The sequence below is a fragment of the Salvia hispanica genome, chromosome 3 (assembly GCF_029641045.1).
Source record: "Salvia hispanica isolate PSC_SH4W2 chromosome 3, Shi_PSC_v1, whole genome shotgun sequence".
Lineage (NCBI taxonomy): Eukaryota > Viridiplantae > Streptophyta > Magnoliopsida > Lamiales > Lamiaceae > Salvia > Salvia hispanica.
This window is the reverse complement of record NC_142694.1, coordinates 39382769-39408859: the sequence shown is the minus strand read 5'-3', so window position 1 is coordinate 39408859 and position 26091 is coordinate 39382769. Positions and strand designations below refer to the sequence as shown.

At 37.9% G+C, this 26091-nt stretch overlaps 8 protein-coding genes and 1 non-coding gene across 10 annotated transcripts; 4 read left to right on the top strand and 5 right to left on the bottom strand.

The window, feature by feature from the left end:
* The first annotated feature begins 985 nt into the window (after nt 1-985).
* On the top strand, nt 986-3464 carry LOC125213575 (uncharacterized protein At3g27210). Its single transcript, XM_089069314.1, has 3 exons — nt 986-1235; nt 2566-2646; nt 2975-3464. Exons 1-3 carry the CDS (start codon nt 1070-1072, stop codon nt 3301-3303), a joined length of 576 nt encoding a protein of 191 aa, XP_088925440.1. The 5' UTR covers nt 986-1069; the 3' UTR covers nt 3304-3464.
* Nucleotides 3465-3636: 172 nt separating this feature from the next.
* Nucleotides 3637-4827, bottom strand: LOC148930748 (ribonucleoside-diphosphate reductase small chain-like). Its single transcript, XM_089069313.1, has one exon. The coding sequence runs from the start codon at nt 4733-4735 to the stop codon at nt 3743-3745; it is 993 nt and encodes a 330-aa protein (XP_088925439.1). The 5' UTR covers nt 4736-4827; the 3' UTR covers nt 3637-3742.
* A 1222-nt stretch (nt 4828-6049) lies between these two features.
* On the bottom strand, nt 6050-8872 carry LOC125213572 (DHBP synthase RibB-like alpha/beta domain-containing protein). Its single transcript, XM_048114195.2, has 9 exons — nt 8632-8872; nt 8440-8555; nt 8051-8104; nt 7913-7937; nt 7617-7739; nt 7295-7461; nt 7053-7122; nt 6587-6685; nt 6050-6289 (listed from the first exon to the last, which is right to left on the bottom strand). The coding sequence occupies exons 1-9, from the start codon at nt 8809-8811 to the stop codon at nt 6224-6226; spliced, it is 900 nt and encodes a 299-aa protein (XP_047970152.1). The 5' UTR covers nt 8812-8872; the 3' UTR covers nt 6050-6223.
* Nucleotides 8873-10211: 1339 nt separating this feature from the next.
* On the bottom strand, nt 10212-10884 carry LOC125213574 (uncharacterized). The gene has a single exon (XM_048114196.2). It carries the CDS (start codon nt 10660-10662, stop codon nt 10321-10323), a length of 342 nt encoding a protein of 113 aa, XP_047970153.1. The 5' UTR covers nt 10663-10884; the 3' UTR covers nt 10212-10320.
* A 7381-nt stretch (nt 10885-18265) lies between these two features.
* LOC125214466 (uncharacterized) lies at nt 18266-18822 on the top strand. The gene has a single exon (XM_048115508.2). It carries the CDS (start codon nt 18407-18409, stop codon nt 18614-18616), a length of 210 nt encoding a protein of 69 aa, XP_047971465.1. The 5' UTR covers nt 18266-18406; the 3' UTR covers nt 18617-18822.
* Nucleotides 18823-19603: 781 nt separating this feature from the next.
* Nucleotides 19604-19908, bottom strand: LOC148930747 (uncharacterized). The gene has a single exon (XM_089069228.1). It carries the CDS (start codon nt 19906-19908, stop codon nt 19696-19698), a length of 213 nt encoding a protein of 70 aa, XP_088925354.1. The 3' UTR covers nt 19604-19695.
* Nucleotides 19821-21555, bottom strand: LOC125214465 (uncharacterized). 2 transcript variants are annotated; one of them, XM_089069227.1, is made up of 2 exons: nt 21115-21555; nt 19821-20004 (listed from the first exon to the last, which is right to left on the bottom strand). In XM_089069227.1, the coding sequence occupies exons 1-2, from the start codon at nt 21467-21469 to the stop codon at nt 19964-19966; spliced, it is 396 nt and encodes a 131-aa protein (XP_088925353.1). In that variant the 5' UTR covers nt 21470-21555; the 3' UTR covers nt 19821-19963. The 2 variants fall into 2 exon arrangements, with proteins under 2 accessions (XP_088925353.1, XP_047971462.1); XM_048115505.2 differs by lacking the exon at nt 19821-20004 and adding an exon at nt 20533-20730 and having other exon boundaries at nt 21115-21532.
* Nucleotides 21556-22498: 943 nt separating this feature from the next.
* TRNAN-GUU (transfer RNA asparagine (anticodon GUU)) lies at nt 22499-22572 on the top strand. The gene has a single exon. It is a non-coding gene; the product is annotated as a tRNA-Asn (tRNA).
* A 1309-nt stretch (nt 22573-23881) lies between these two features.
* LOC125209954 (uncharacterized) lies at nt 23882-24316 on the top strand. The gene has a single exon (XM_048109529.1). It carries the CDS (start codon nt 23882-23884, stop codon nt 24314-24316), a length of 435 nt encoding a protein of 144 aa, XP_047965486.1.
* The last annotated feature ends 1775 nt before the right edge of the window (nt 24317-26091 follow it).

Sequence of the window (26091 nt, the reverse complement as noted above, 5' to 3'; positions counted from 1 at the left end):
ATTGATGTTTTTCGATTAGACAACATCATGTAGTTTACCGACGGTAACGCCCACGTATGTTTTTCCAACTATTATATTTGATAAGAATTCATAAAAAAATCTTTAACAAATTCAAATTTTATAACTTTTTTTTTACTACTTTTAGAGTTGCTAGAGAACCAAAATTTAATCCAATTCTGTTATTTTTCCTATCAATTTATTCTAGTAAAATCAAATCATTGATGACCTTTTCTAAATTCAATGACAATGATTAATTATAAGAAATTAAGTTAATACTATTCCCATGATAGAAATTTAGTTTAGGATATTAGCTAATAGAGTCAATATCTTCATTCCACCTACCAAGTACTTAGGTAGTAAGTACGCTATGATAATCCACAACGCAGCCTTTAATTTGTCATTTTCTTTTAATTTCGTCACTAAACAATACACAATTATTTCCCTTTTTGTCAGTGTTACTTTTCTTAGAAATATCCAGTGTCGGCCACATAATGACAAAAGTTTCAATAGTAAAAAACAATAAAAACCAATACAATTCGATGAGCTTTAATTATTAAACCAGTTTAAAAGATTTTTTGGGAAATATTGATTTAACGCAACATCAACCTTTAATAATTCATGATTCTATTAAAATAAAGTGATAAATCAATTCGATATTATATCGATGATTTTCTTATTTTACATGATTAGATTTTTTTTATTTTATATTGAGAAAGATTATTTTTTATAGTATTAAACACCAATGGATTAGGATAAATCAATATTTTTCATTAGATATATCATCTCCAAATCAGATTAGAAATCATATGTAAAACCTATCATAAATACTCCAAATAACGTTCTTTCACAAATTAGTAAGAAAATAAAAACTAGATATTGTAAATATCCATCAATAAAATTATAACCACATATATACATATTGTGATTCACTCATCATATATAATCAAAGTTATAGTAACATATTAAATGTGTATATTTTTTGATTGACCATTCATAAAGATATTTTGGCCCCTCTCTCTAAAAGGATCAAAAAAAGCAAAATCATATTTTCAACAACTAAGTGAAAAATATGGGCGCATGCGTTTCGCTCTGTTTATCAGTGGATTCCAAAAACGAGAATCTCGTCATCTCTTCGCCGGTCAAGCAGAGCTCCTTAGCGGTCAACGGCCGGGATCATTCCGCCGCCGTGTTGGCCGTCACGGCAAGCCTCTCTCTTCCCGGTTCCCGCGGCGGAGGTATTTTTTTTTCTGCTTTTTCCTTGTTTTAAGTGAATTAATTATGCACCAATTTTAATTAGTTTTAAAAAGTTTTGTTGAGAATTAAGCTAATTCATTTTATTTTCAAGTACTACTAATTGAGTAGATAATGTTAGTATGATTGTTGTTTTTTAAAGATGTTCATCAAATTGAAATTTGTTTGTGATTGGTGAGTGTTTTAATTCGGAAATTTTCAAAATCAGTTTTTTTTTTCCTGCCAAATTCTGATTCATACCACAATTTTTAAAATCAGTTCGAATTTCTTTTGGTGAATTATTATTCGGGAAATCATACATAGATGTCACTGTCTGAGTTAAATAATAACGCCGTCAATTCATTAAGAAAACAATGTTTTTTTTTAAAAAATATCAACAATATATCACGCGCAGACGGCTGGAATTTTTTCAATTACAAAGAACTCCAAACTTTATAATTTTCTGACTCATAAAATTTTACTTGTGATGATATTGTGGATGAAAAGTTCCATATATTTTATTTTAAAAATCTTCTGACATAAATGGATTTAATTTAGTAGTTGATATATTAATGTTGCTATTATTGTTGGTTTGGGGGTCCAACTTGCTACAGAGTAACACAAATAAATTTTCTGGGGTTGGATATAAGGCTGCAACATTTATTAGGTTTGTGATTAAATTAGTAATTGTTTACCAATATTGTCACAATCATGTTCTTAGATATTTATTCATAACCTAATCTTGTGACAACCAGAATTAAGAATAAAATAATAGATTGAGGGCTGTCCAAAATTTTTTTTGGCAACAAATCAAGAATACTTGTCTGATAAGGAGCCTTGTAACTGCACCTTATTTTCTTTTTTATGGAACGAATAACGTCCAATGCTACGGAAATATCCCTTCCGATAACAGAACTATCGAATCTAACTGCTAAGCACGCGAACTAGTCGTTCTTAGGGGCACGGTGAATGATTATCAACTGTATCTTTTGAGTTAGTGAAAGGGTAAATTCAGTGTGTTGATAATTTTATAGGAATGGTGATTGTTATTGATAATGTTCAGTGTTTGAATTGATGTAATGTGACTGTCTCTGGTTGTGTTTCTTGTTTACTACTTAAAGTTCAAATTTGATTTAGTTCACATGTTTTGAAGGCTTATATTGAGATTCCAAACTCTTTTTTCTTCTATTTGGTCTCTACTTTGCATCTGATTCCTCTCTTGAGTGATGATTTTATTTGCAATGGATGAGGCATTTTATCTTGAGACATTCCTTTTGTCGTTCGAAAAATTGAAGTTATCCTCATCTGATCGGAGGTTCCCTCGATTTCTTTCAGGTAGCAAGGATGATGCGTTCTTCGACTCACAACCCTGGTTGGAATCGGATTGTGAAGATGAGTTTTTAAGTGTCAATGGTGGTAAGAGATCTGGAATTTCACATTTTTCGTTTGGTTAACTATACATTGTTGGATCTCTACGAGTAAGGAGGTTTTATGTTTATTATATCTTCTACTTTATTCTCTATCCACTTAATACACTAAAAGTGGAGTGCTGAATAATTTTCGTGTAAAAAAAATGATTCGTTTTGAATGGGACGGAGAGAGTATTCTCCTCAGTTTATCTATAAATTTACCAGAATCTGATGTGGCCATCGATTAAGGGGAGCTAACGATGTTAAAGTATTGATTCACGAGTTCTGTTTTCTGGATCAACTTCATTGCATAATCTAGTCTTGATGTGCTGCAGATTTCACCCCATCTCGCGGAAGCACTCCTGTCCACCACAGATTCTCTTCCGGGAATCCAGTGGTGAATAAGCCCCAACCCGTACCTGAGCCCTTACCAGAGCCATTTCCGAACAAGAGGCTCTCGGAGCTCTTCCAAGAGAGCTTACGCCACCAGCAAGGTGGCGACAAGGAGGATGAAGCCAGCAAGGAGAGCGTGGTTGCTGGAAACGAAGAAACGAGCGAAAGAAGTGGGAATGAAGCAGTGAGAGAGGAGCAGTCAGCCCAGTGTTGCATTCCCAGGTTGCGTTCAAGACGACCATCAACGAAAGCACAGGTCGAGAAAGTTTAGACACCATTAACATGGTGGGAATCATATAGCAATGTGGATGAACAAGCAAAGTACATATTTGACAATCCTATTTCATAAATTTTGTGCAAAGGAACATCAAGTTCCTGAGAATAGTATTAACACCCCGAATTTCAGTTTCAAGGTTAACGTTTATTCAGTTATTCGCCTAACTTGATACAAATCCCACATCGTTTTCACATGAAAGTCGGACCAAATTGATAAGCATATGGCACAAGGGGCTCTTGTTGAAGATGCTCTATCTTAAACGTCATTCGACACTTTCCCATTGCAGATGCTCTTAGCCGTTCGTTAAATAATTTTTAAAAATTGTAATTATGAGTTCCTCAATTTCTTCAATAAAGAAGAGATAAACAAACAGAAATCCACATTACAAAATCCTAAAACTCTATAATACAAAGAAAGCACCATAAATCAAAGCTCAGAAATCCTCATCCAGCTTGAACACATGAGAGTCGCCACCGTTCGCGTTCAAGCTCGACATCACCGAGGCCTTCTGATACTCGCCGACCCTCTTCTCAAAGAAATTCGTCTTCCCCTGCAGACTGATCAGCTCCATCCAATCAAACGGATTCACCACATTGTAAACCTTCCCACACCCGAGCGAATCCAGCAACCGATCCGCCACAAATTCGATATACTGGCTCATCAAATCACAATTCATCCCCACCAACGCACACGGCAGCGCCTCACACACGAATTCCCTCTCAATCTCCACCGCATTTGTCACAATCGCCTTCACCCTCTCCTCGCTCAGCTTCATCTTCAGCAGACTGTAAAGCAAGCAAGCGAAATCGCAGTGCAATCCTTCATCTCTCGAGATTAATTCATTCGAGAAGGTCAATCCAGGCATTAACCCTCGCTTTTTCAGCCAGAAAATGGCGCAGAAGCTTCCGGAGAAGAAGATCCCTTCGACGCACGCGAAGGCAACGAGCCTCTCCGCGAACGATTCCGATCCGTCAATCCAGCTCATCGCCCAATTCGCTTTCCGCTCGACGCAGGGGACGGTCTCGATCGCGCGGAATAGGCGAGACTTCTCGTCAGGATCCTTGATGTAGGTCTCGAGGAGGAGGCTGTACATCTCGGAGTGGATGTTCTCGATCGCGATCTGGAAGCCGTAGAAGGCGCGCGCCTCCGAGATCTGGACGTCCTTCATGAATCGGCCGGCGAGATTCTCTAAAACGATGCCGTCGGAGGCGGCAAAGAAGGCGAGGACGTGCTTGATGAAGTGCTGCTCGTCGGCGGTGAGGGAGTCGAAGTGGCGCTGGTCGGCGGAGAGGTCGACCTCCTCCGCCGTCCAGAAGGAGGCCTCCGCCTTCTTGTACATCTCCCAGACCTGAGGGTAGTGGATCGGGAACATGCAGAAGCGGTCGGGGTTGGGGGCGAGGAGCGGCTCTTCGGGGAGGGACGGCATTTTTTGGAGATGGTTGAAGCTTGTGATTCTGTGACAATGGAGGATTTAGGGATTTGAATTTTGTGTTGAGATTTGGGGATTTTGGGAAGAGTATAAATAAGGGTTTGTGGGGATTTGGGGGCGCCGGAATTTGAATATTTTGGGGGAGAAGATTGCGAGATACGACTCTTTCGAAATGGCGCCTTTTTTTAAAAATTTATTTTAATATATTCCTATCTTTAGTGATTTTAACAAATTCATCTTTTATCAATTGTTTATTGAGACAATTGTTTCTAAACAATAAATTAAAATTAAATGTTAGGTACTCCCTAGCCATAGTTATAGAATTTTTGGAGCAAAATATTACTCCACTTCATCCGGATTTATATCTCATGTTTTCTTTTTTTATCTGTATTTAAATATACGCCGCATTTCACTTTTATTACGAGTATTTTTCATAATTAGACATAACATTCTATACTAATTTTTTCATTTAACTTTTTTCACTCATTTTTCTTTGCATATTTTAACTCTAAGTTAAGTCAAAGTTAGAGAAGTGGTCGCGATCGTGGACGAAGAGAATATGTTTTAACGGACACACAAGATTTGAATGAAATTGATATACTTAGTATTTAGTACTAATAAATATTGTGATAAAACTAATTACTTACAATGAATGTGGTAGTATTGTTAAAATCGTCAAAAAGTTGAAATTAAATTAATTATCAACCTTATTTTTTCGAGATTAGGATGTTCAATTTGAAGGGAAGCTTGCTAGGGACGGTGTTACTGTTGGGGGAAATTATTTGTGAAGCCTGCATTTATTGTGCTTTGAATATGAATTTATTAGTGATTAAATATAGCTTCCGAAATTTATTTCTCAAAGGGAAGACATATGATTATATTGATAAAGAAACACAGAGGTTCACTATTAATTAATTATCATCAGAAAATAAATTGGAAATTTATCGTAAGTATTTAATATATTGCCATTTTGGTTTATCATATTCATAACTTAAAATACTCAATCTATTTTTACTATTAGTAATTAAATGATACATACAGCATTATGAAAATCTGTTAGGTGAAATCAGTGACGAATAATAGTAAACTGCCTTATTTATCATAGTTTCTTTTTTGAAGTAATTTCAAACCATAGTTTTTAGACAAGGTTGGATGAATATTTTGAATATTTGAATGAACCTTGCGAGGGAATGTACATGCAGACTTTGGATTTGCGGAATATGGCGCGTAACGCTTTTTTGTTTGAATTCAAACTGCATGGATACGAAAAATACTCATACAGTCATACTAGTGTCTATTTGTACAAAAAAATTACTTTAACAACAATTGAATTTGATCAATATAAAATGACTTTGATTTTGATAACAAAACTGCAGGCCTAAATTTGAATCATCAAAAGGAAAATTGAAGCCATTAAGGAGAAGTGACTAACCAAGAAAGTTTTACACTGTACAAAGCTCCTTTTAGTAATTGAGTAATTACTTTTTATGCTGCGTTTTCGCCTGAAGGATCTTCTCCGTCTTCTGCAACCATCCATGGCTGTTTCGGGCCCTGACAACAGGAAAACCGAAACGAGGGAGACAATTGGGGTAAGTGTGTCAAGACTACTGACCAAAATTTAATAGCCAATAATAGAAGCCAGTCTATAATCTCAAGTTTGCCAATCATCCCAGTCCCGTAAACCTCGTACAATATCTAATCCCCGGAATGATGCAGAGATAATTAGTCATTCATCTCAGACTCTTGAAAATCTTTCTTCAGGCTCTCATACTCATGTGTCTTCAAATACAGCATATATTTACGATTGCCTTTCGGATTGACTTTATACATTAACATAACAACTTTTACCTTTCCTTGCCGTATAATTTGAGGTGAACTCCCAGTCATGTCCACAACAGTAGATGGCTCAGCTAGTCTGGTCCCAGCAGCAACAACAAAATCAAGTCCCTAGATCGATGAATGACAATCAAATGAAGATAATCTAAGGGATGCATAATTAGAATTCAGAAAGCTCAATAGACAGGAAGATGAAGCACAGGGGTCATTATTGAAACGTTTCAAAGGTTGGATTAATATTGCAAACTGGACAAAATCATGCAAAATAGCATTATTTTGCAATTAACTGTGCGTATTATACCATACTCAGAAAACATGTATCAAGAATGCAAGCAAAACAAAATCAGTTGTACACAACATACTTTTGAAGTCTCTTAAAACTTTGAAATAAGACCATCCCTGTTTAATTGTTTAGAGGGAAATGTATCTTTTACATAGCATATTTTGAACAAAGATGTAAGATGAGAAGATGCAATACCTCTGGTCCATACACATCAGCTATTATGACTGGATCTAATATCCATTCATCCTCTCTTGGTGATCTCACACTGGGCAGAACAGAAAAAAGCTGCTCTAGCATAAGCATACTCAAACATGGTGGTAATATATGATTTGAGGAAACAAAACATGTGTTTGTGTATAATCATAACATGTGTGTGTGAGAGAGAGAGAGAGTGAGAGAGAGAGAGACAGAGAATAAATCTCGACGTACAGCCCTACCTAGTAGATATTAAAGGTGCATTCATTTTCTCCAGTATCGCCTTGCACACAGCATCATCTGGAACGCGAACACCTACATTTGTTCTTGATGCATACTTTGAAGATGTAGTCCCATATCGTATACATTGTTTTGGCAATGCTTTACTAGCAGTCAAAATGAAAGTATACTGTTACAGGAATAAGTAGAATTACTTTTTCAGATCTTTCAGTGAAAAAAGGGAAGAACCAGTCAAATTAGATAAAATAATAAAACACATGTCATCTCAATTAGGAAATATTCAGTTTGTTATAGCAATAAAACACCATAGCCAATCAGACTTACTGGACCAGGCAGGCATTGCTTGACAGCTCGAAAGATGTTTGCAAGACCTTGGCCATTGCCACGAGGAAATCCAGTCGTATATGTGTCAATGTCTTTGAATGAGCGGCATAGCAGACTAAGAGGCTGCAAAGTTACAAGAGATCAGCAAGCATAGATAAGACATGTATCGAACCAAAGGCTAAATACAGTCAAATGGATGAACTGCAGCCCCCAGTTTCAAGGGTGACCCAAAAGGGCAAGTCACGTAAGTTGTACGACTCGTCAATTTCGGGATTTAGCATGTAACTGCTACTTGCCTTTGAAGGTTCTATATCCTTGATTCTGGAAACAAAACAGTAAATTTATTGTCACCAAAATAAGAAAGCAAAAGAATAGGACTGTAAGTCCATAATCATGAACTTAACAAATTTTATAAGAAAATCAACACAACCTACCTACGCAGACGTTCGATGGCTGAGTTGTTTCTCAAATCACAAGCTATAGCATACCTATTGATTCACAAAATGGAATAAGTCATAATTCTAGCTTTTCTTGTTTCAAGTGTGATTCTCATACTATACATGATATGCTTCAATTTTTCGAAAACAGGAATAAGGTGTCAAGTAGAAGCATATACCTCATGCTAAGCACTACCCAGCACTACACAAAACTCAACATTAAATCCTATAGCTAACTATTTGCATAATTTAACAAAGAAAATACAATTGATGTGATTCATCATTAGCATCAAGTGATCATATACGATGTTTTTTCATCACGATTTCCTCAATATCAATACAATTAAAATTCAACATTGAGTTCATGCGGTGAGAAATTGACATACACAGTATCGGTAGGGATAACTCCAACGGCTCCTTCCTTGAGTAGCTCAACGATCGAGTCCAATTTCCACGAGTCCGATCCGAACGGATCAACTTCGACGTACAACAATCCACCCTCCTGAAGCGGGAATAAGGTAAGGCAGTGCAATAATTGCAATTTCATTCACAAATTGATCGGAGAACAGATTGAAAACCTTAGTGAAGCGAGGCGTGGAGTATTTGAGGCGTTTAGGGCTCTTCTTAACAGCTGCGAGCGCTACGAAACGACGAGGAATGGTTGAAGTTGAAGGAGATGATACACGCCACGGGGACGGTGTGGAATACCGCCGGAACGGTAGCGGTGCTGCGGCGAGTCGTCTGATTTCAACCGCCATTTTCTCCAGCTTGGCCGGAGAGGATAGCTTAAATGCAAAAATGAGTACTCTATTTTTATTTTTTAAATAGCTAGTACTAATATTTTATTTTATGAAATTGTTTTTGGGGATTAAACAAATTCGATTATACTATATAAATGAACAAAACGCCTCACGTTGCATTTTTAAATGGTATTAATTTAAAAAATTATGTAATATCCAAACTTGATTTATTGTATTTTTACATGTAACTTTTAATAATTAAAAAAAAAACAAATAAAAGACGTCTGTGTAACTATATATAGAGTGATCGAATATATGCTAGATTCTTCAGCATCTTACCACACATGTGAATAAAATTAGATTATATGCTAGATTCTTCAACATCTTACTACAATCAATTTAAATATATATGTATATTAAAAGGCATTTCAATTGAAATATTGAATATATCAAGCTTTATTTTATATTTTGGAATAAATGAGCTTGGGGATATTATAATAAACTCGTTTACTAAATATCATTCATATATCAAGTTCGTTGTCAATGCGTTTTGTAACTTTGGTGAACACTTGAATTAGTTTAATGTCGATAATATTAGTTTGGAAGTACAGTTTTGTTAGTATTGAGTTACGATTCAAGAGATTGAAAGTCAACTGAATTAGATCATCATTTTAGACTTTACTTGATCAACAAAAATTTCCTTTGATTTAACTATTATAGACAAGAAAGTACTATAAGTTTATATTTTCAGAGCGTATGGTGCAGTTAATGTTTATATCTATTTTAGAGAAATGGATGAAAAATGAATATTTTTTATTAAATTAAATAGTAATACTATGTATATTCAATTAATAATTTCCTTCCTAATTGAAATGTGGGCTGAATTTTTTTTTACTGAGAGTGAATTTGCATGATTGTAATTGTTGTGTTGGTTTACAACATACGCTATTTGTTACTACTATGAAATTACACCATTTTTACGACATAGCATTAAAATTCCAATTCAATTTCAATTCTGTCTATTGAACGGGCTCACCCTTATAGTAGTGCCAACATCATATCATCACCGTCGAATGCCAGCCCTCAACCCCCGGTGGCAGTATGCTCGTCTTCATCTCCGGCAATCTCCAGCTCTCCGGTGAATAGTGGCCCTCAAGTTCATTCCAACAACTATTTTTCTCTTATGTGCTTTGTATATAGTGAATTGCGTAGCCTTTGGTAGTGATGGTATCTTTGACATTTCTTCTATACTTTCATGCCCCATGCCTCTTAATTCTTCCTAATTTTTCTTTTAAATTTTAAATTCTTACTCAATACATCATGTTTTTTATTCATCCACTTCACAAAGACTAAAAAGCAAGATATGATACACCAAAAAATACCACCAAACAACATATTGGCAAAAAATGAACACCAAATAAAGCAAAACTAAGATGGCCAAAGTTAAAATCCTCAAGAGATACATCATACATACATATAGTTAATTCTACGCGAACGATTGATAAAAATAATCGAAGCTAATCTAATCTACGCGTAGAGATGCACATCAAGAACGACGAGGAAGAGCATGAGAAGCAAACCATAGATAACCGTGTGAAGCAGCATGGATGCAACGCTAGTTTTCATGTTGAGAAAATCGACCGGTTTATGCTTCCCGGGAAGCTGGATTAGTAATCCCGGCGACAAGAATGCAAACAGAGCTGTTCCTATCATCAGTGCTGCATAATCCTTCATTTTTTTCAATCCTTTCTCTCTTTTCTTTGTGGAGAAGATGCTGTGGAAAAAGAAAGAAAGAAACAGCAGTTGATGGCTTGATGGTGGGATAATATTAAAAAGAGGGAGATTGTCTTTTTGGTCTTTAAAATTCATGTGCTACTTTACTTTATCACCCACTCTACATGCTCTAAAACTTTACTTTATTATCTTTATTTTTCATGTGCATCAGCATCGGTATGTTCAAGCTCTAAATAAGGTGTTACCTAAAACAAATTTGGCTTAATTAATAAAAGTGATAAAAAAAAAGTGATAATAGTTGAGGTTGGATGCAGGTAGTGAGCAAGAAGCAAATTTGGATTCCCAGTGAGTAGTCATTTCGTCTCGAGAGGCTGGCTTTTTATATAAAAATAATAATATCAAAAAAGTGGGATACACTATATCCAGAAAAAAAAAAATGAGATTCATGAATAATGTAATGAGAGTGCATTTTAATGCCAAATAATTATGGATAATAAGACAAGAATAGTAACGGCGATAGTGGTGGCATAATTGTAGCCAAGTAGGTGACTCATGCTAAATTTTTCTATTTATCATCAATTTGCATCATCAAGAAATTTTCAATCACATTAAATTTGATTATGAGCTGCCACGAATTAAAATGCTTATTTGGGAATGGAACTTCCCAGAAAAATAAACATAATTGCACTATCTCCACTTATTATCTATAATCATGATCCTTTTTTACTTTATTTCTCAAATTATGTGATACTATAAAAATATTGTAGGTCTATCGAATAATTTAAGATAAATTGATGATAAAATCGGTCATCCAAGTTTTGTCAATCTCACAATTTTTAAAATGCCCGATTAAATTATAATTTTGATATTTTCTTCAATTATCTCATATTTTTAGATAAAATTACCTATGCTATGAACTTCGTGAATAAAGCATCCACCTGATAGAACGACATCATTTAATATACATAGACTGTGGTTAATCATATTTTCAATTTTACACATACGTCATGTCAATAAATTCTGACCGTCAAAAATTGTTGCCATGAGATTAATTAATAAAATCAATATTTAATTATTTTAAAAATTATGAGATTGGCTATAAATTGACCAAATATGATGATTTTTTCGACAATTATTTTTCAGTCTAGGTACTCGAATTATTCTTTGGTCTCGGTCTCGGTCTCGATCTTGGTCTTGGTCTTCCTCTATTACCACGCCCAACTAGTCTAAGAATATTAATAATAGAATCAATTCCATGTCACTTTAACTTATACTTACACCTAATCACGTTCATTTCACCGAATAAGATGCTTTAGAGATTAAAACAAGCAACACTTTTTCTTTAAATAGGATCAATAATAGTCTTTCCCATTTACTCTTGTTTATGATGTTAACTCGAATTATAATTTAATAATTGAACGAGAAACATGTTGCTAGCTTGTAGAGTATATTGCAATTTATCGTAAAATTAAAATAAACTTCACTTTAAAACCTTCAATTATTGCCCAATATATCATGAATAGTGTTGACTGAGCCCACTTCGAAAAATGGTACAAATCCAAACCACATGACGATGTGAGAATCACGTAATCTTGTTCCCTTGTCCCAACAATCATAATACTATCACTCTCTTTGCCTTTTTTATTTTATTTAGTCTCTTTTTGATGATTTATTTTTAGAGAATATATTCTGATAAAATGTCCATGAGCCCAATAATGTTATTTTGAATTTAAAAAGATGATCTGATCCTAAAAGGTGTAAATTTTCTACATACAACACAAATCCAACGCATAAACTTTCCCTCAAATTTCGATGGATCCCACTAATTATTTCACTTTATAGTTGGCTTTACATGAAGCCCACAATCAATCATTTTTTATCTTTCTTGCTATAGAGTACATATTTTTATCCAACATTTGAATTGAATTTCATATTAATTCTCTCTTATCACCATTTTTATTTATGACAATAAAATAGATTTAATCATTGTTTTAATCTAGTCTTTCCATTTCACCATTAAACACCATTTTCTCAAATTTTATTAAAAGAAACAATTCAAGTAAACTGAGATGGAAGTAGTATAAACTTAATAAAATAATAGAAAAATAGAGAAAAATATTAAAATAAGACTCACCTTATTAAAATGTAAGAATAATTCATGAACATAATAGGAGTACTCCCTATGGGCTATGCCCAAATCCATTAATTCTAGTATTTTTTTTTTCATTTTGATCCTTCAATAAAAATTAGTTCCCTTCCATTTTCTAAAATTTTTTTGTTTAATATAATCAGTCTCGTTTTTTTACTAACACCGTTAAAATCAATTCTAATTTATATCTACCTCATACTTAACAATTCATTAAATCCACTGCCAAAATCAAGAGTCACTATGTCAACATTGTAATAGTATCTTATTTTATTATTTTGAAACATCCACTATTTATAACCATTTTGTCCATTTTTCATTTTAAATAAATGAACACATAATCCATTATATTAATATTTTATTATAGTATTAATATATAAAAATAAATCATTATTTTTTTTCATTTTTATTCACATTCTTAAAATTTAAAAAGTGGTATTGATAAGGATTAAAGCTTGAGTAGAGTACTAGTATTCCCTCCATCCCACAAGAATATGCACTATTTCCTTTTTAAGTCTGTTTCACAAGAATATTTATTATCTAATTTTAGAAACTCTTTTATCTCTAAGAGCACTCCCAATGACGACGGCGATAATCCGGCGATTTTTCGCCGGATATCGCCGACTTATCGCCGGCCACTGGGAGGAGGTCGGCGATTTTTCGGCGAATTTCCTACCGAATTTACGCCAAGCGGCGTTTTAACGCCGAAAAATCGCCGGATCATCGCCGGCCACTGTGGGGAGCTGTTCGGCGATAATCCGACGATGATCAAATTTTTTTTTTTTTTTTTCCTTCAACGGTCATATTCTAAATTCCACCCCTATAAATATTTCATCATCTTCCTCCATTCATCACCCACAAACTTCATTCACACAAATTTTCAATCTTTTTTCTCTCCATCTTTATTAAATGAGTTCTGATTCATCGTCTCGTGCTCAGTCCGACGAGGAAATATCACATTCTTCTTCCGAAGAAGAGGTACCTCCCGCTCCCACCGGATGGGATGTAGCGGGTTTCGCCAACAACCCAATCAACAACTATATCTCCCGCCGCATACAAAGCGAGATCGCTCGAATGCAGCAGCCACCCCCCCAACGGCCAATCCGCCGGCGGCGCCGATACATCCCTCGCGACCACACTGGTGCGCACGATCGGCTGTTCGCCGATTATTTCGCGGAGGAACCACGTTATCCGGCAGATGTATTTCGTCGCCGGTTCAGAATGCGCCGCTCCCTCTTCCTGCGCATTGTTAATGCGTTGTCCGCGCGTTACCCCGAGTTCCGGCTCCAGCGAGACGCAGCAGGGAAGCCCGGACTATCGCCCCTACAGAAATGCACTGTTGCCATCCGGCAGTTGGCATACGGAGGGTCCGCCGACATGTTCGATGAGTATCTGCACTGCGGCGAGACGACTGGCAACGAGTGCCTGAAGAATTTCTGTCAGGGTGTGCGAGAGATATTTGGGGAGCACTACCTTCACTCGCCGGACGCAGCTGACTGCCAGTTCCTACTGGATTGGCACTGGAGGACCCACGGCTTTCCGGGGATGCTCGGCAGCATCGACTGTATGCACTGGCAGTGGAAGAACTGCCCAACCGCGTGGCGAGGCCAGTTCACTACCGGCTACAAAGGTACGCATCCCACCATCATTCTTGAAGCCGTTGCCGACCAACGGCTTTGGATTTGGCATGCTTATTTTGGTATAGCCGGGTCGAACAACGACCTAAATGTTCTCAATTCCTCGCCCCTTTTCAACGAGCGGATCAACGGGTTAGGCCCCTCCATCGAATTCACGGCCAATGGCAATGTGCATAACATGGGGTACTACCTGGCTGACGGCATCTATCCGCAATGGCCCGTGTTTCTGAAGACGATCAGATGCCCACTCGGAGATAGAAGAAGGTATTTTGCCCGAGCGCAAGAGTCTGCGCGCAAGGATGTGGAGAGGGCATTTGGGGTGCTCCAATCGCGATTTGCACTGGTAAAGGGCCCAACGCGCTTTTTCTACCAGGGGGATATTGCCGATATCATGTATGCGTGCATCATCATGCATAACATGATCATCGAAGATGAACACGAAGGCGTCCTCGACGTCACCAACGACCCAAGTGTTGCATCATCGAGTCACGGTGTCTCAACCGAGTCCGCCCGCCAGGGTGTACCGCACAACGAACATGAACGGTTCCAGGCGTTCATGGACATACACCAGAAGGAGGCCCATCAAGCACTACAACACGATATCATCGAAGAATTGTGGGCAAATAGAAACCGCGCCCACTGCCCATGAATTTTTTTTTCTTTGAATTTTTTTTTTGATTTTTTTTTCCATTCGTGTACTTTTTTTTTTTTTTATTTTCTTCGTTGTAATGTGTACCCGTGTTTAATACAACGAACTTTATTACTATTATTTGTTTTATCTTATAAATTAAATAAGCTAGCTTTATTATATATTAAAATAAAACAATTAAATTAGTGATGATGTAAAAATGAAATGTTGAGTTAGGGAGAAATAAGGGAGAAACCATTGCAGAGGTTGGCTAAAAGTTGGCTAAAAACTGGGGATAAATTTTGGTGCTGATGTGGCGCTGATGTGGCAGGAGTTAGGGAGAAATAAGGGAGAAATAAGGGAGACCATTGGGAGTGCTCTAATGAGATGAGACCCATTTTTCACTAACAATACTTTAATTATTTTTTCTCTCTACCTCTCTCTTACTTTACCAATTTTACATTAGGGCACCCACAGCGTGGCGCGTGGGTGTCTCCATCTCGTCTCTTCGAGACGAGAACACAGCGAGACGGCGCTGTGGACGTCGTCTCGTTGCGATGCCGTCGCCGTCCCGTCTCGTCAGACGAGAACACAAGTATTACTGTTTTTTTTAACTGTAACTTTTTATTTTATTTATTTTTTATTTTTATAATTATGTGTTTTTTTATATTTTTAGGATTTTAAATTGCAGTTTTATTTTATTTAATGAAGTGTGTTTTTTATTAATTGAATTTGTTGAAAATAAAAATAAAAAATGAAATTGAATGAATAGAGATGAGATGGTTAGGCCATCCGCAACGCTATCTCTTATCCGTCTCTTAACCGTCTCATCTCTTCACTGTTCATGGGCCCCACTGTACTTTTCAGCTCATCTCTTAACTAAGAGACAACATCTGCAACCCTCCATCTCTTAACCATCTCTTAACTATTCATTCAATTTCATTTTTTATTTTTAATTCCAACAAATTCAATTAATAAAAAACACACTTCATTATAAATAAAATAAAATTACAATTTAAAATACATAAAAAAATAAAAAAGACATAATTAAAAAACTAGAAATTACAAATTGCACACTTAAACTCAAATAAAAAAAATGGAGGCAAAGAAGCAGAAGAATGAGTTCTCTAGTGACGATCATCTAATGGTTGCCAAATTTTGCCCAAATGTGCTCCATTAGATCCTCCTGGAGTTGGGCGTGGGCGGTAGAATCACGTGTCCTTGCCCGAATAGACAACCGCTCTTGCAAAGACGGATGCACTCCCGTTCGAGGCGGACTACTTGCGGTTGAGCTTCCCAGGGTTTCAGGGTCGAACCAATTTCCCGCCTCAGGTCCTTCGTCGGCGACAATCATGTTGTGCAAGATTATGCACGTATACATGATGGCGACCATATTCTCTATAAACCACTGTCGAGCCGGGGCTTTGATAATGTTCCATCGAGCTTGGAGAACCCCGAACGCTCTCTCTACATCCTTGCGAGCAGACTCTTGCTTCTGCGCAAAAAGAGACTGCTTTTCGTCCGTAGGCCTGTTGAACGTCTTCACGAAGGTTGGCCACTTCGGATAGATGCCGTCGGCAAGATAGTACCCCATTTTATACTAGCGATTGTTAGCGACGAAGTTGATGGCCGGCGCTTTACCATTCAGAACTTCAGCGAAGAGGTCGGAGTTGTTGAGCACGTTGATGTCGTTGTTCGAGTCGGGGACCCCGAAATACGCATGCCAAATCCATAGCCGGTAGTCGGCGACGGCCTCGAGTATAACGGTGGGGTGGGTGCCTTTGTGGCCGCTCGTGTATGACCCCTTCAACGCCACAGGGCAATTCTTCCATTGCCAATGCATGCAATCGACACTCCCGAGCATCCCGGGGAATCCGTGCACTTGTTCGTGAAGACGGAGCAGAAACTGACAATCTGCGGTGGTTGGCTTCTTCAGAAATTCGGCGGTGAAGGCTGCCCGGACGCCTTTGCAGAAGTTCAACAAACAAAGTCGCCCAGTGGATTCTCCGACGTGCAGGTATTCGTCGAACGCATCCGCCGTTTGTCCAGTAGCAAGCTGACGGATCGCCGCAGTACATTTCTGGAGCGTCGTGTGGCTAGGACGACCAACAGCGTCGAACCCTTCTCTGAAGAACTCTTCCCGTGCCGCCAATGTATTCGCGATATGCAAAAATAGCGGGCGTGACATACGGAAACGGCGACGGAAGTAGATATCTCCCCACACCGGGTTCAGACTGAAGTAATGACGTTCCAACCTTGCGGCGGCTTCCTCCCGGTTACGGTGGATGTATGTCCGGCGTCGCCTAGGAGGCGCGGCGGCTTCCTCCTCCCTACGTCGATCTGCTTCTAGCGATTCTTCCATTATTCGACGCATTTGCTCAAATGGATCCATAATTGATTAAATTTGGGAGAAGAAAAAAAATAAATGAATGATTTTATAGAAGTGATTGGAGAGGAAAGAAAGAGAGATGAGAGAATAAATGTGTGTTTGTGTGTAAAATGGAGAATGAAGAAGAGTATATATAGAATATATATAAAAAAAAAAAATTAAAAATATTACCGTTTTTTATTTTAATTTTAATTTTTTTTTTAAAAAAAATTGAATTATAACGTCATAAATCCGACGCCCACTCGCGGGTCGGCGAGTGGGTGTCACGCCAGCAGCCCGCGCGCGCCATGTGGCGCCGGGCGCGTGTCTCGCGAGCTCGAGACTTACCTCGCCGGGACGCGTCGGGCGTCGAGACATCTCGTCTCGTCGAGACGAGACGGGAGCCGCAACGCTGTCTCGATGCCGTCTCGTCTCGTCGAGACGAGATCGAGTCCGCAACGAGGCAGCGTTGAGGATGCTCTTAAGAGATGGAGGGATGTAGTTGTTGTCTCTTAGTTAAGAGATGAAGTGAAAAGTACAGTGGGACCCATGAATAGTAAAAAGATGAGAGGGTTAAGAGATGGATAAGAGATAGCATTGTGGATGACCTTAAAACTCGTGCCGAACCCAATATTATTTGGGGACTGAGGGAGTACTTCTTAATTCCATTCCGGTTTAAGATTAAGATTTAGATATGACACGAGTTTTAAGAAATTGTTGGAGTGTGTAGTAATTGAAGTGAGGTAGTAGTTATTGCAGTGTGTAATAATTGAAGTGAGGTAGTGGTTGTTGTATTGTGTAATAATTGAAGTGAGGTAGTGGATAGTGAGACCTTTTAAGTTTTTGTATGTTTAGAATTTTGCTTTGTTTTATTTTTATGTAAATAATGACAAAATGCGTCAGTTGAAGTCGTATTATTTATTTCCCACTTTACAAGAGCATGTTCATTTTGTCTACGAGATGAAGAAGAAAAAATTAAAGCAAAAGGCTGGAATTCAAAGAAAGAGATTAAATGGTTAAAATTAAAAGAGCTGCTCTTGCTGAGTGCTGACACATTCACACCACCGCCCCATATCTAATCTCTACTCCTATAATCAAGAATGGCGGACTGGGGCCCAGTCCTGGTGGGAGTGGTGCTGTTCATCCTGCTGCAGCCGGGGCTCCTCTTCCAGATCCCGGGCAACAACCGCCACGTGGAGTTCGGCACCATGAAGACCAACGGCAAGGCCATCACCGTCCACACCCTCATCTTCTTCGTCCTCTACGCCATCCTCATCCTCGCCGTTCATATCCACATCTACACCGGCTAGATCCCCTCTTTTTTTTCTCTCTCTCAGAATACAAAGTGTTGTTAGCTGTTAATGACTTTCTTGTTTAACTTTGCAGATTAATAATTTAAGTTTTCATCTTGTTTGATAACTTTTTTCTTTTTTTTAAAGAATAAGAATGATGACTAATGTATGATCTAGTAGGGATAGTGGTGATTTATGAAAAGGAGTCATGTTAATTAAGCAAATGAAGGTAGATTTTATTATTCCATTTTCCTACTATGTTTTTTTGTAAATTAAAAGAAAATGCTTGTGATTTTGTAGTCTTGGAATGGAATTACGGTTACCATGGGTTGGGGAATGAATGATTATGCCTAATTTAGTACTCCTACCAAATGATGATTAGTAGTAGGATTTACCATTCCATCAAGCTGTCTAATTTAGTACTACTAGGAATGATGATTTGTAGTCGTAGGATTTACCAATCCAATCTATCATACCAACTACCAACCACCTCCTTTGAATCGAACTTCATTAATTGAAGAACTTGGTCTGAATTTCATATAGGAGTATTACTTTCTTGTTTGTGAGTAGTACAATGTTCATCTTCACTTATACTAGTCATTTTCTTCCTTGTTTTGCTGATTTCAATTCCTGTCATTTAGATGAATGGAATGAAAATAGGAATGAAATAACGGCTGAGGTATAAACGACTGCGTCTAATCTTGTAGGAACGGTGATTCCTACGAAAGAGGACTTACCGTTTCATTCCCTTCCCTATAAAATCGTACCAAGCATAACCTTATAGTCGAACTACATGAATTTCAAAGGCTTGATACTCCTAGAACTTGGTCTGAATTTCGATATATTGCTCCGATTCAATTCACTGTATGCGTGTATGTGAGTTTGTTTCTTGAGTAATTTCTTGTGATGAGAATTGGTGAAGTAGAAATCTGTTTACATTTGGGAGATTTATACAATCTTGAGAAAGAAAGAAATGCATCACATAACCAAGAAACATACTACATATAACATAAAATTGAAGTTGATTATGTTGTAAAAATTGGCAAGAATAGAGAAAGGAACAGCTCAAGTGTGAGAAAATGGTAAAATCTATGGAGCTAATCAGCATGTATATGAACTCCTATAGCAACAACCAAGAGTGTGTAGATGCAGAAGTACAAAATGGCATGTGCTATGATTGAGATCCCACTGGTGTACATGTTGCCGAATTCAATGAAGCTCGCCCTGGCCGGGAGCTGGAACAGCAGGCCCGGCGATAGGAGGATGAACAGCCCCACCGCCACTGCCACCGGCCCCCAATCAGGTCCCATTTCCTCTCTTACTCTGCCTCTGATACGTGCGTAGGATTGGGGAAGCTTCGAGTTTTTACAGCCTCTTGTGGTAGCTTCTTTTGCTGATGATTGGGTCTTGCAATGGATGTCACAAAACTGTCTTATTCTATGTTGGCTGCTAAAAGAAGTAGGGATATATGTTGTCTTATAGTGATGTTTCTTAGTGAAGAAGTTGAGTGGAGTTGAGCACAAGGTAGAATTAGGTATGAGGGAAAGTATATTGTGATTAGGAAGGGCATTTTGCTTTTTTTTTTTTGAGATTTAGGAAATGGTAACCTTTTAAAGAAGAGGTACATTGTGAGGAGAAGCCCATAAAACTTAGTATAATTGAGGGATAAGAATTTTTTGGCCCATCTATATTGTTGGGTCAATCTAATACTATCATGTTATAAGTTCAATGAGTTCCATCCTAGAATCAACAAATAGTGATATAAGAAATAATCTAGGGAACTTATACAGTGATTTTAATTTTTTCTTTGTATAAGTGTGAGATATTTGTAATATATGTTTTGTTTAATTCACCAACACAAATTACTTGGTCCCTTGGGGTAGAAATTGACTTGCTAAATTATAGAATTGAGATGAGTATTTTTGGCCAAGAACTTGATTTTAAGTAGATTTGGAGTTTACATAAATTTCTTAGTCTGCAAAGAAATGCTCTATAGTACTATTACAAAAAGTATATGTTGTCCTACACTCAAGATCATGACCACTAAGCATCAAAAAGAAAGATCATGGTCACTAGCTTCAAAAAGAAAACAAATTAAAAAAAAATGCTGTCTTAGTTTGAGTAATTCCACACTGCACAAGCAAGTAACAGTATAAGATTCAACATATATATAAAAGTCAAGAAGAAATCAACCAAATAATCAAGTCAGTGTCAAAAGCCGTAGAATATAAAAAATCCACAATGCAGATACAAAATCGCTTCATAACCACTATTTATGAATTTCCACAACATTAGAAGAATGAACTATCACATGTGTGTTACACTATTTTGGACTACTCTGTAACGTTGTGTTACAGCGTCATTTTACACAATGTCGCGCGTGCTATCAACATCAAACTTGTCAAATTTAAGAAAAATTGTCTGTGTAACACTTCCAAAATTTTGAAATTTTGTAACATAGTCATTTCAAAAAGTTAGCAATTGATCACACCCCTAGTGTTTAATTCACCCATTACCTGGTGCGACCTTATAGCAATCGGAGCTCGGCCAGAGGATGCTCCGGCCGATCTCCGACACCTTCGACACGATCCCGGCAAAGTAGAAGAGCGTGACCAGCATGATCACGAGCGGCATGAGCACGAATCCGATCAAGAAAGTGACTATTCCGAATAGCATCAGCGCCATCGAAATCCCAATGAAGAGCAAGCCGAAGGCCGTCGGGGAAATCTGGAGGCGCCGCGATGCTGCCGTGGGCGACTGCGGCGGAGAGAGGGTGGGGAAGGAGATGGAGAGAGGCGGCGGCCGGAAACAGTGGACCATCATCGACCATAGATCGTTGAGGGCCTTTGTTTGAGGATCTTGGCCTCTCATTTTTTTTGAAGAAGCGGTGGAATGGATAGGAATTTGTGCAGAGGAATAGGGGGGATTTAGCTTTGAGTTTGGAGAGTTTAAGGATAAGGGAGAAGAAGAAGATGCTTCTTGCCGCCGCTTACTATTTTTAGCATATTCAGTTGCTCAATGTAATTTAAACTAGTTCATCTCATGCAAGTTCAAGATATAATTCTACTATTGTTGATGACTTGGATTTTCGAAGCAAAAATGAAGTCATACTTATGAAATCGATGTGGGAATGAAATAAATGATGAGGCTAACTAAGTGCTTTGGAGCATTTCTAACCATTCCACTAAACTTAAATTCATTTTAGTATAAATCTCATATTAAATATTGATTTTAAACTATTCCACTAAACTTAAATTCATTTTAGTATAAATCTCATATTAAATATTGATTTTATTCCAACCACTTACACTAAACTCAAACTTAAAAGAATATTCTCTATATTATGTTTTTTTTACTCACAAAATTTAAAAAACTTTTAGGTATTTTGGTTTAGTGTAAACCTAAAGATAAATATTTTTTTTTCAAAAACCAAAGGAATAGATTTTTGAGTACTTTTGGAGTAAAATACCTATCCTATTTTAGATTTTAGTGTATCCCTTGGATATGGTCAATCTCATTAGATGAGAAATATTCATTCATTTTGATATCAATCGTTCTGTCTTCTAACATTTTGACAATTTTTTATTCTTTATGATATTACAACTCCATCACTATTGGGCATTTCCTTCTACGCAATTACTTCTACACTATCTTTATCTTTATATATGACTTTTGCTTTTATTCATTTCCTTTGGTATTCGTTATGCATATCTAGAAAAGAAATTATCCAAGCCTTTTTGCCATTCTTTTACTACCGTCGTCTCATTCATTCTATTATGACATATCAAGCATGTCTTAAGTGAATTATTCATTCAGCTTGTGATATTTATGTGTCAGTATCACCATTTTTAACATTTTCTATTAGTAATGAATAAAATTAATAATTTAAAACAAACAAAGGCTGGAATAGCTCAGTTGGTTAGAGCGTGTGGCTGTTAACCACAAGGTCGGAGGTTCAAACCCTCCTTCTAGCGGTTTTATTCGTTTCTTTCTTTTTTCCAATTTTTGCAAATAGAATAAATTGTCTACTTTACTTTTACAAAAACTTAATTATCAATATACACAACCAAAAAGGAACAACTTAAACAAAAACGCATCTCTGCAAATAATTAATCCACGAATAAATAAAAATAATACTCTGAACTTCTCTTTCGAATAGGTCTGTAAAAATTTTAAAGAGCAATTGAATTAGTAAGAGCCCCAAAAATAATTAATGGGGCTTCCAAAAATTGACGGGCAAGCGCCGTCAAAGAGGACGGAGCTCGCTCGCCGTTAAATAAGTGTGTTCGTTTCGTGGGCGTTGGCACGACTCGCCGTCTCTAGACGATCATTGACGAGTCGCCTCAGCACCCCCGACAGGACGAGTTGAGTTCGACAGCAGATGCAACTCGCTCTTTTATACACCTCTTTTCCTGTCCTCTGTTTAACGATTTCCGATGTGGGATAATAACTCGGTCAACCAACTCAGTCAAACGTTCTATGTTTTTTTATTTTCTTTACTAGTCCACCCCACTTATGCTATTGGGCCTAGGTTTATTACTTTTATGCTAGAATGGTGTTTAGATTCGACTATATTTGTGTTTGTCTAATATTTGAAGGGATGGGTTATTTACATGAATTGGTGGATGAAATTGTCATTCTGTTCAAAAAAAAAAAAGTGTTTGGCACTATAAAATAACCAGTGTTTAATTACTGAGTACCAATGTGTTTGGTATAAGAAAAAATCGAGCACAAGAAGTGCAATTGCGTTCGAATATTTTTCTAAGAGCATCCGCAATGGATGCCCGATCTCACGTCCGCATCCATTGTAGAAGTCGGGCATACCCGAGGACGACCAAGAGTTCGGTCGCCACCGATCTCTCGCCCGATCCATCGGGCATCTACTGCAGAGCCACGTCCGATGACGCGTTTTCTATTTTTTTTTTTTTAATTTTCAAATCTATAAATATACCTTAAATTTCATCATTTTTCACACAACTCTCACACATCTCTCTCAAATTTATCTCCATTGCAATTTCTATCTTTCGCTTCACTTTTAAAAAATGTTTCTCGGGGAAGATATGAGTCGGTCTATGGAAAGCGCAATGTTTGCTTTCGGTAACCAGATTCTCGCAGGTATTCGTGCAATATAGAGCAAGAGCAAGCCGAACAGCAGGTCCCGAGGCCCATCCGCCGACGAACATCCGTCCGTCGAGAGCATGTCCTAGCTCATCAACGTCTGTTCGAGGACTACTTCGCCAATGAGCCCGGTGGGGACCGGCGGTTTTTCGCCGACAGTTTAGGATGCGGCGAGAGTTGTTTCTCCATATTGTTCACGCGTTGGAGGCGCGTGACGAGTACTTCCAGCAGCGGGAAGATGCGACCCACAGAAAGGGTCTATCCCCGCTGACGAAGTGCACGGTTGCGCTTCGTCAGTTGGCATACGGCACTACGGAGGACATGTTCGACGAGTATTCTCACGTCAGGGATACAACTGGCCGGGAGTGTCTGGTAAATTTTTGTGCGGGCGTTATTGACGCCTTCGGTGCCACATATTTGCACAAGTCGAATGCCCAAGATTGCAAGGACCTAATGCGGATGCACAATAAGGTGCACGGCTTTCCTGGAATGTTAGGGAGTATTGATTGTATGCACTGGGAGTTGAAGAATTGTCATGCAGCGTGGAGAGGCCAATTCACCAGTGGGTATAAGGGTACCCCACCCAACGATGATCCTTGAAGCCATCGTTGACCACAGTCTTTGGATTTGACATGCTCACTTTGGCATGGCGGGGTCACACAACGACATCAATGTGCTGAACTCATCGAGTCTCTTCACCGAGCAATGCAATGGCAATGGTCCTGTAACAGCCCGCCTCCTAGGGTACAATAAATGCGGCGGCTGCTACCCAAACGGACTCTAAAGAAGTACACATAGACTAGGGTTTCATTTAAAGAGTTTTAACCAAAGCATTTAAAGGAAACATCAGAGTAATAAAACAACTTAACCTAGAAGCTTAAATATGAAATAGGAAGGTATCATAAATAACGAGCATAATCTCAAGAGTATGGCATGGTTTCCAAGATAAAATCCTCAAGAAAAGCCTAAGGCCTCAAAAGCCAAAGGAATAAGTGCAAAGTATCCATAATAACACTAAAGTGTATAAAAAACTCAGCGGAAGACGACCAAGAGAAAAAGAGCAGCTATGTATGAAGACACAACTACACTTGAAGTTCAAATTATCCATCTTAATTAGTTAACAAGCTCAACACCCGCCACCGCCCGTCATCGTTCAACCTGCACATAAGGAAAACACATGCAGGGCTGAGTATTTTGAAATACTCAGTGAACTCGTTGCCAAAACATTTTATAAGTTATGCCACCCTTACCAAGTGAACTCGAGTTTTAAGCAGTTATAAGAGAATATCACGAGTATCACAAAATATATTTTCCATAGACTGGCCAGTCAAAATAACTCCCCATTTTCCTTAACAATTCAATAATCACAATCATACCATGGTGCGACGAAAGTGTGGCCACACTTTTCGCCCACGAGACTGGCCGACTAGCAAGGACGGCTCCCGATCCCCTCGTGTGCACAGCCTGGTAGGGTTTGCGGCCCATACTCAGACCCGAATTCGTTTTAACATATCCATAGCCCTATAGCCCAATGGAGCGAACTCTCAAACTGGGCATCAGGCACACAATATCACAAACAAACAGACATAGGCATGGCATAACAGTTAAACCACCCTTATAACACCAATCAATATTTTTTGACAAAATAAAAGAGAGTTTTAAGAGTAAAGCCCACCTCGACTGCTTAAATTTCAAGTAGTTTCGCTTTTCCGTTATCCGGCTTCGCAACCGAGGTTTCACCTTTTAATCACATAGGCACGTATCACAAATTAGATTCAAGACAAACTCATAACTCATGCATGTCTCTACACTTTCCCTTTTCCCATCGATTTATCTTATAATTACCAAACAAAGATTATGTTCATCATATGACTTTCACTTGCATTTCAACTCTAAATCTAACATCAACATAAGTTACACAAGAGTATTTAGCCATCAAGCACACACCACACAACACAACACACACACACGACACGCGCACACACACGCACACACACCACGCACACGCCACACACACATACTACATGCATACATATTTACATACCCCTTTTTATCCCACTTTCACTCAAACAAGATGCATGAGGGTTCAAGAAGACCGATTCATCGGTTAGAAAGGAGAGGAATCGAGTAGAATCATGAAGACGGATATAAAAATACCTTAAGAGAAAAATGAACGGTAGAAATTAAGTATTAGACTCGGTTCTTCAAAATTCTTGGATCAAACTTCAATTCTTCACAAAGGATGGAGGATTATTGGAGTAAAGGTAGAAGAAAATTGAGAGAGAGTGGAGAGATGAGAGGGGCGTGTAGTATGGTGAGGGGGGCGAAATTTTATGGGGCTAGGGTTAGGGGTTCTCTTATTTATAGAGTTAGAT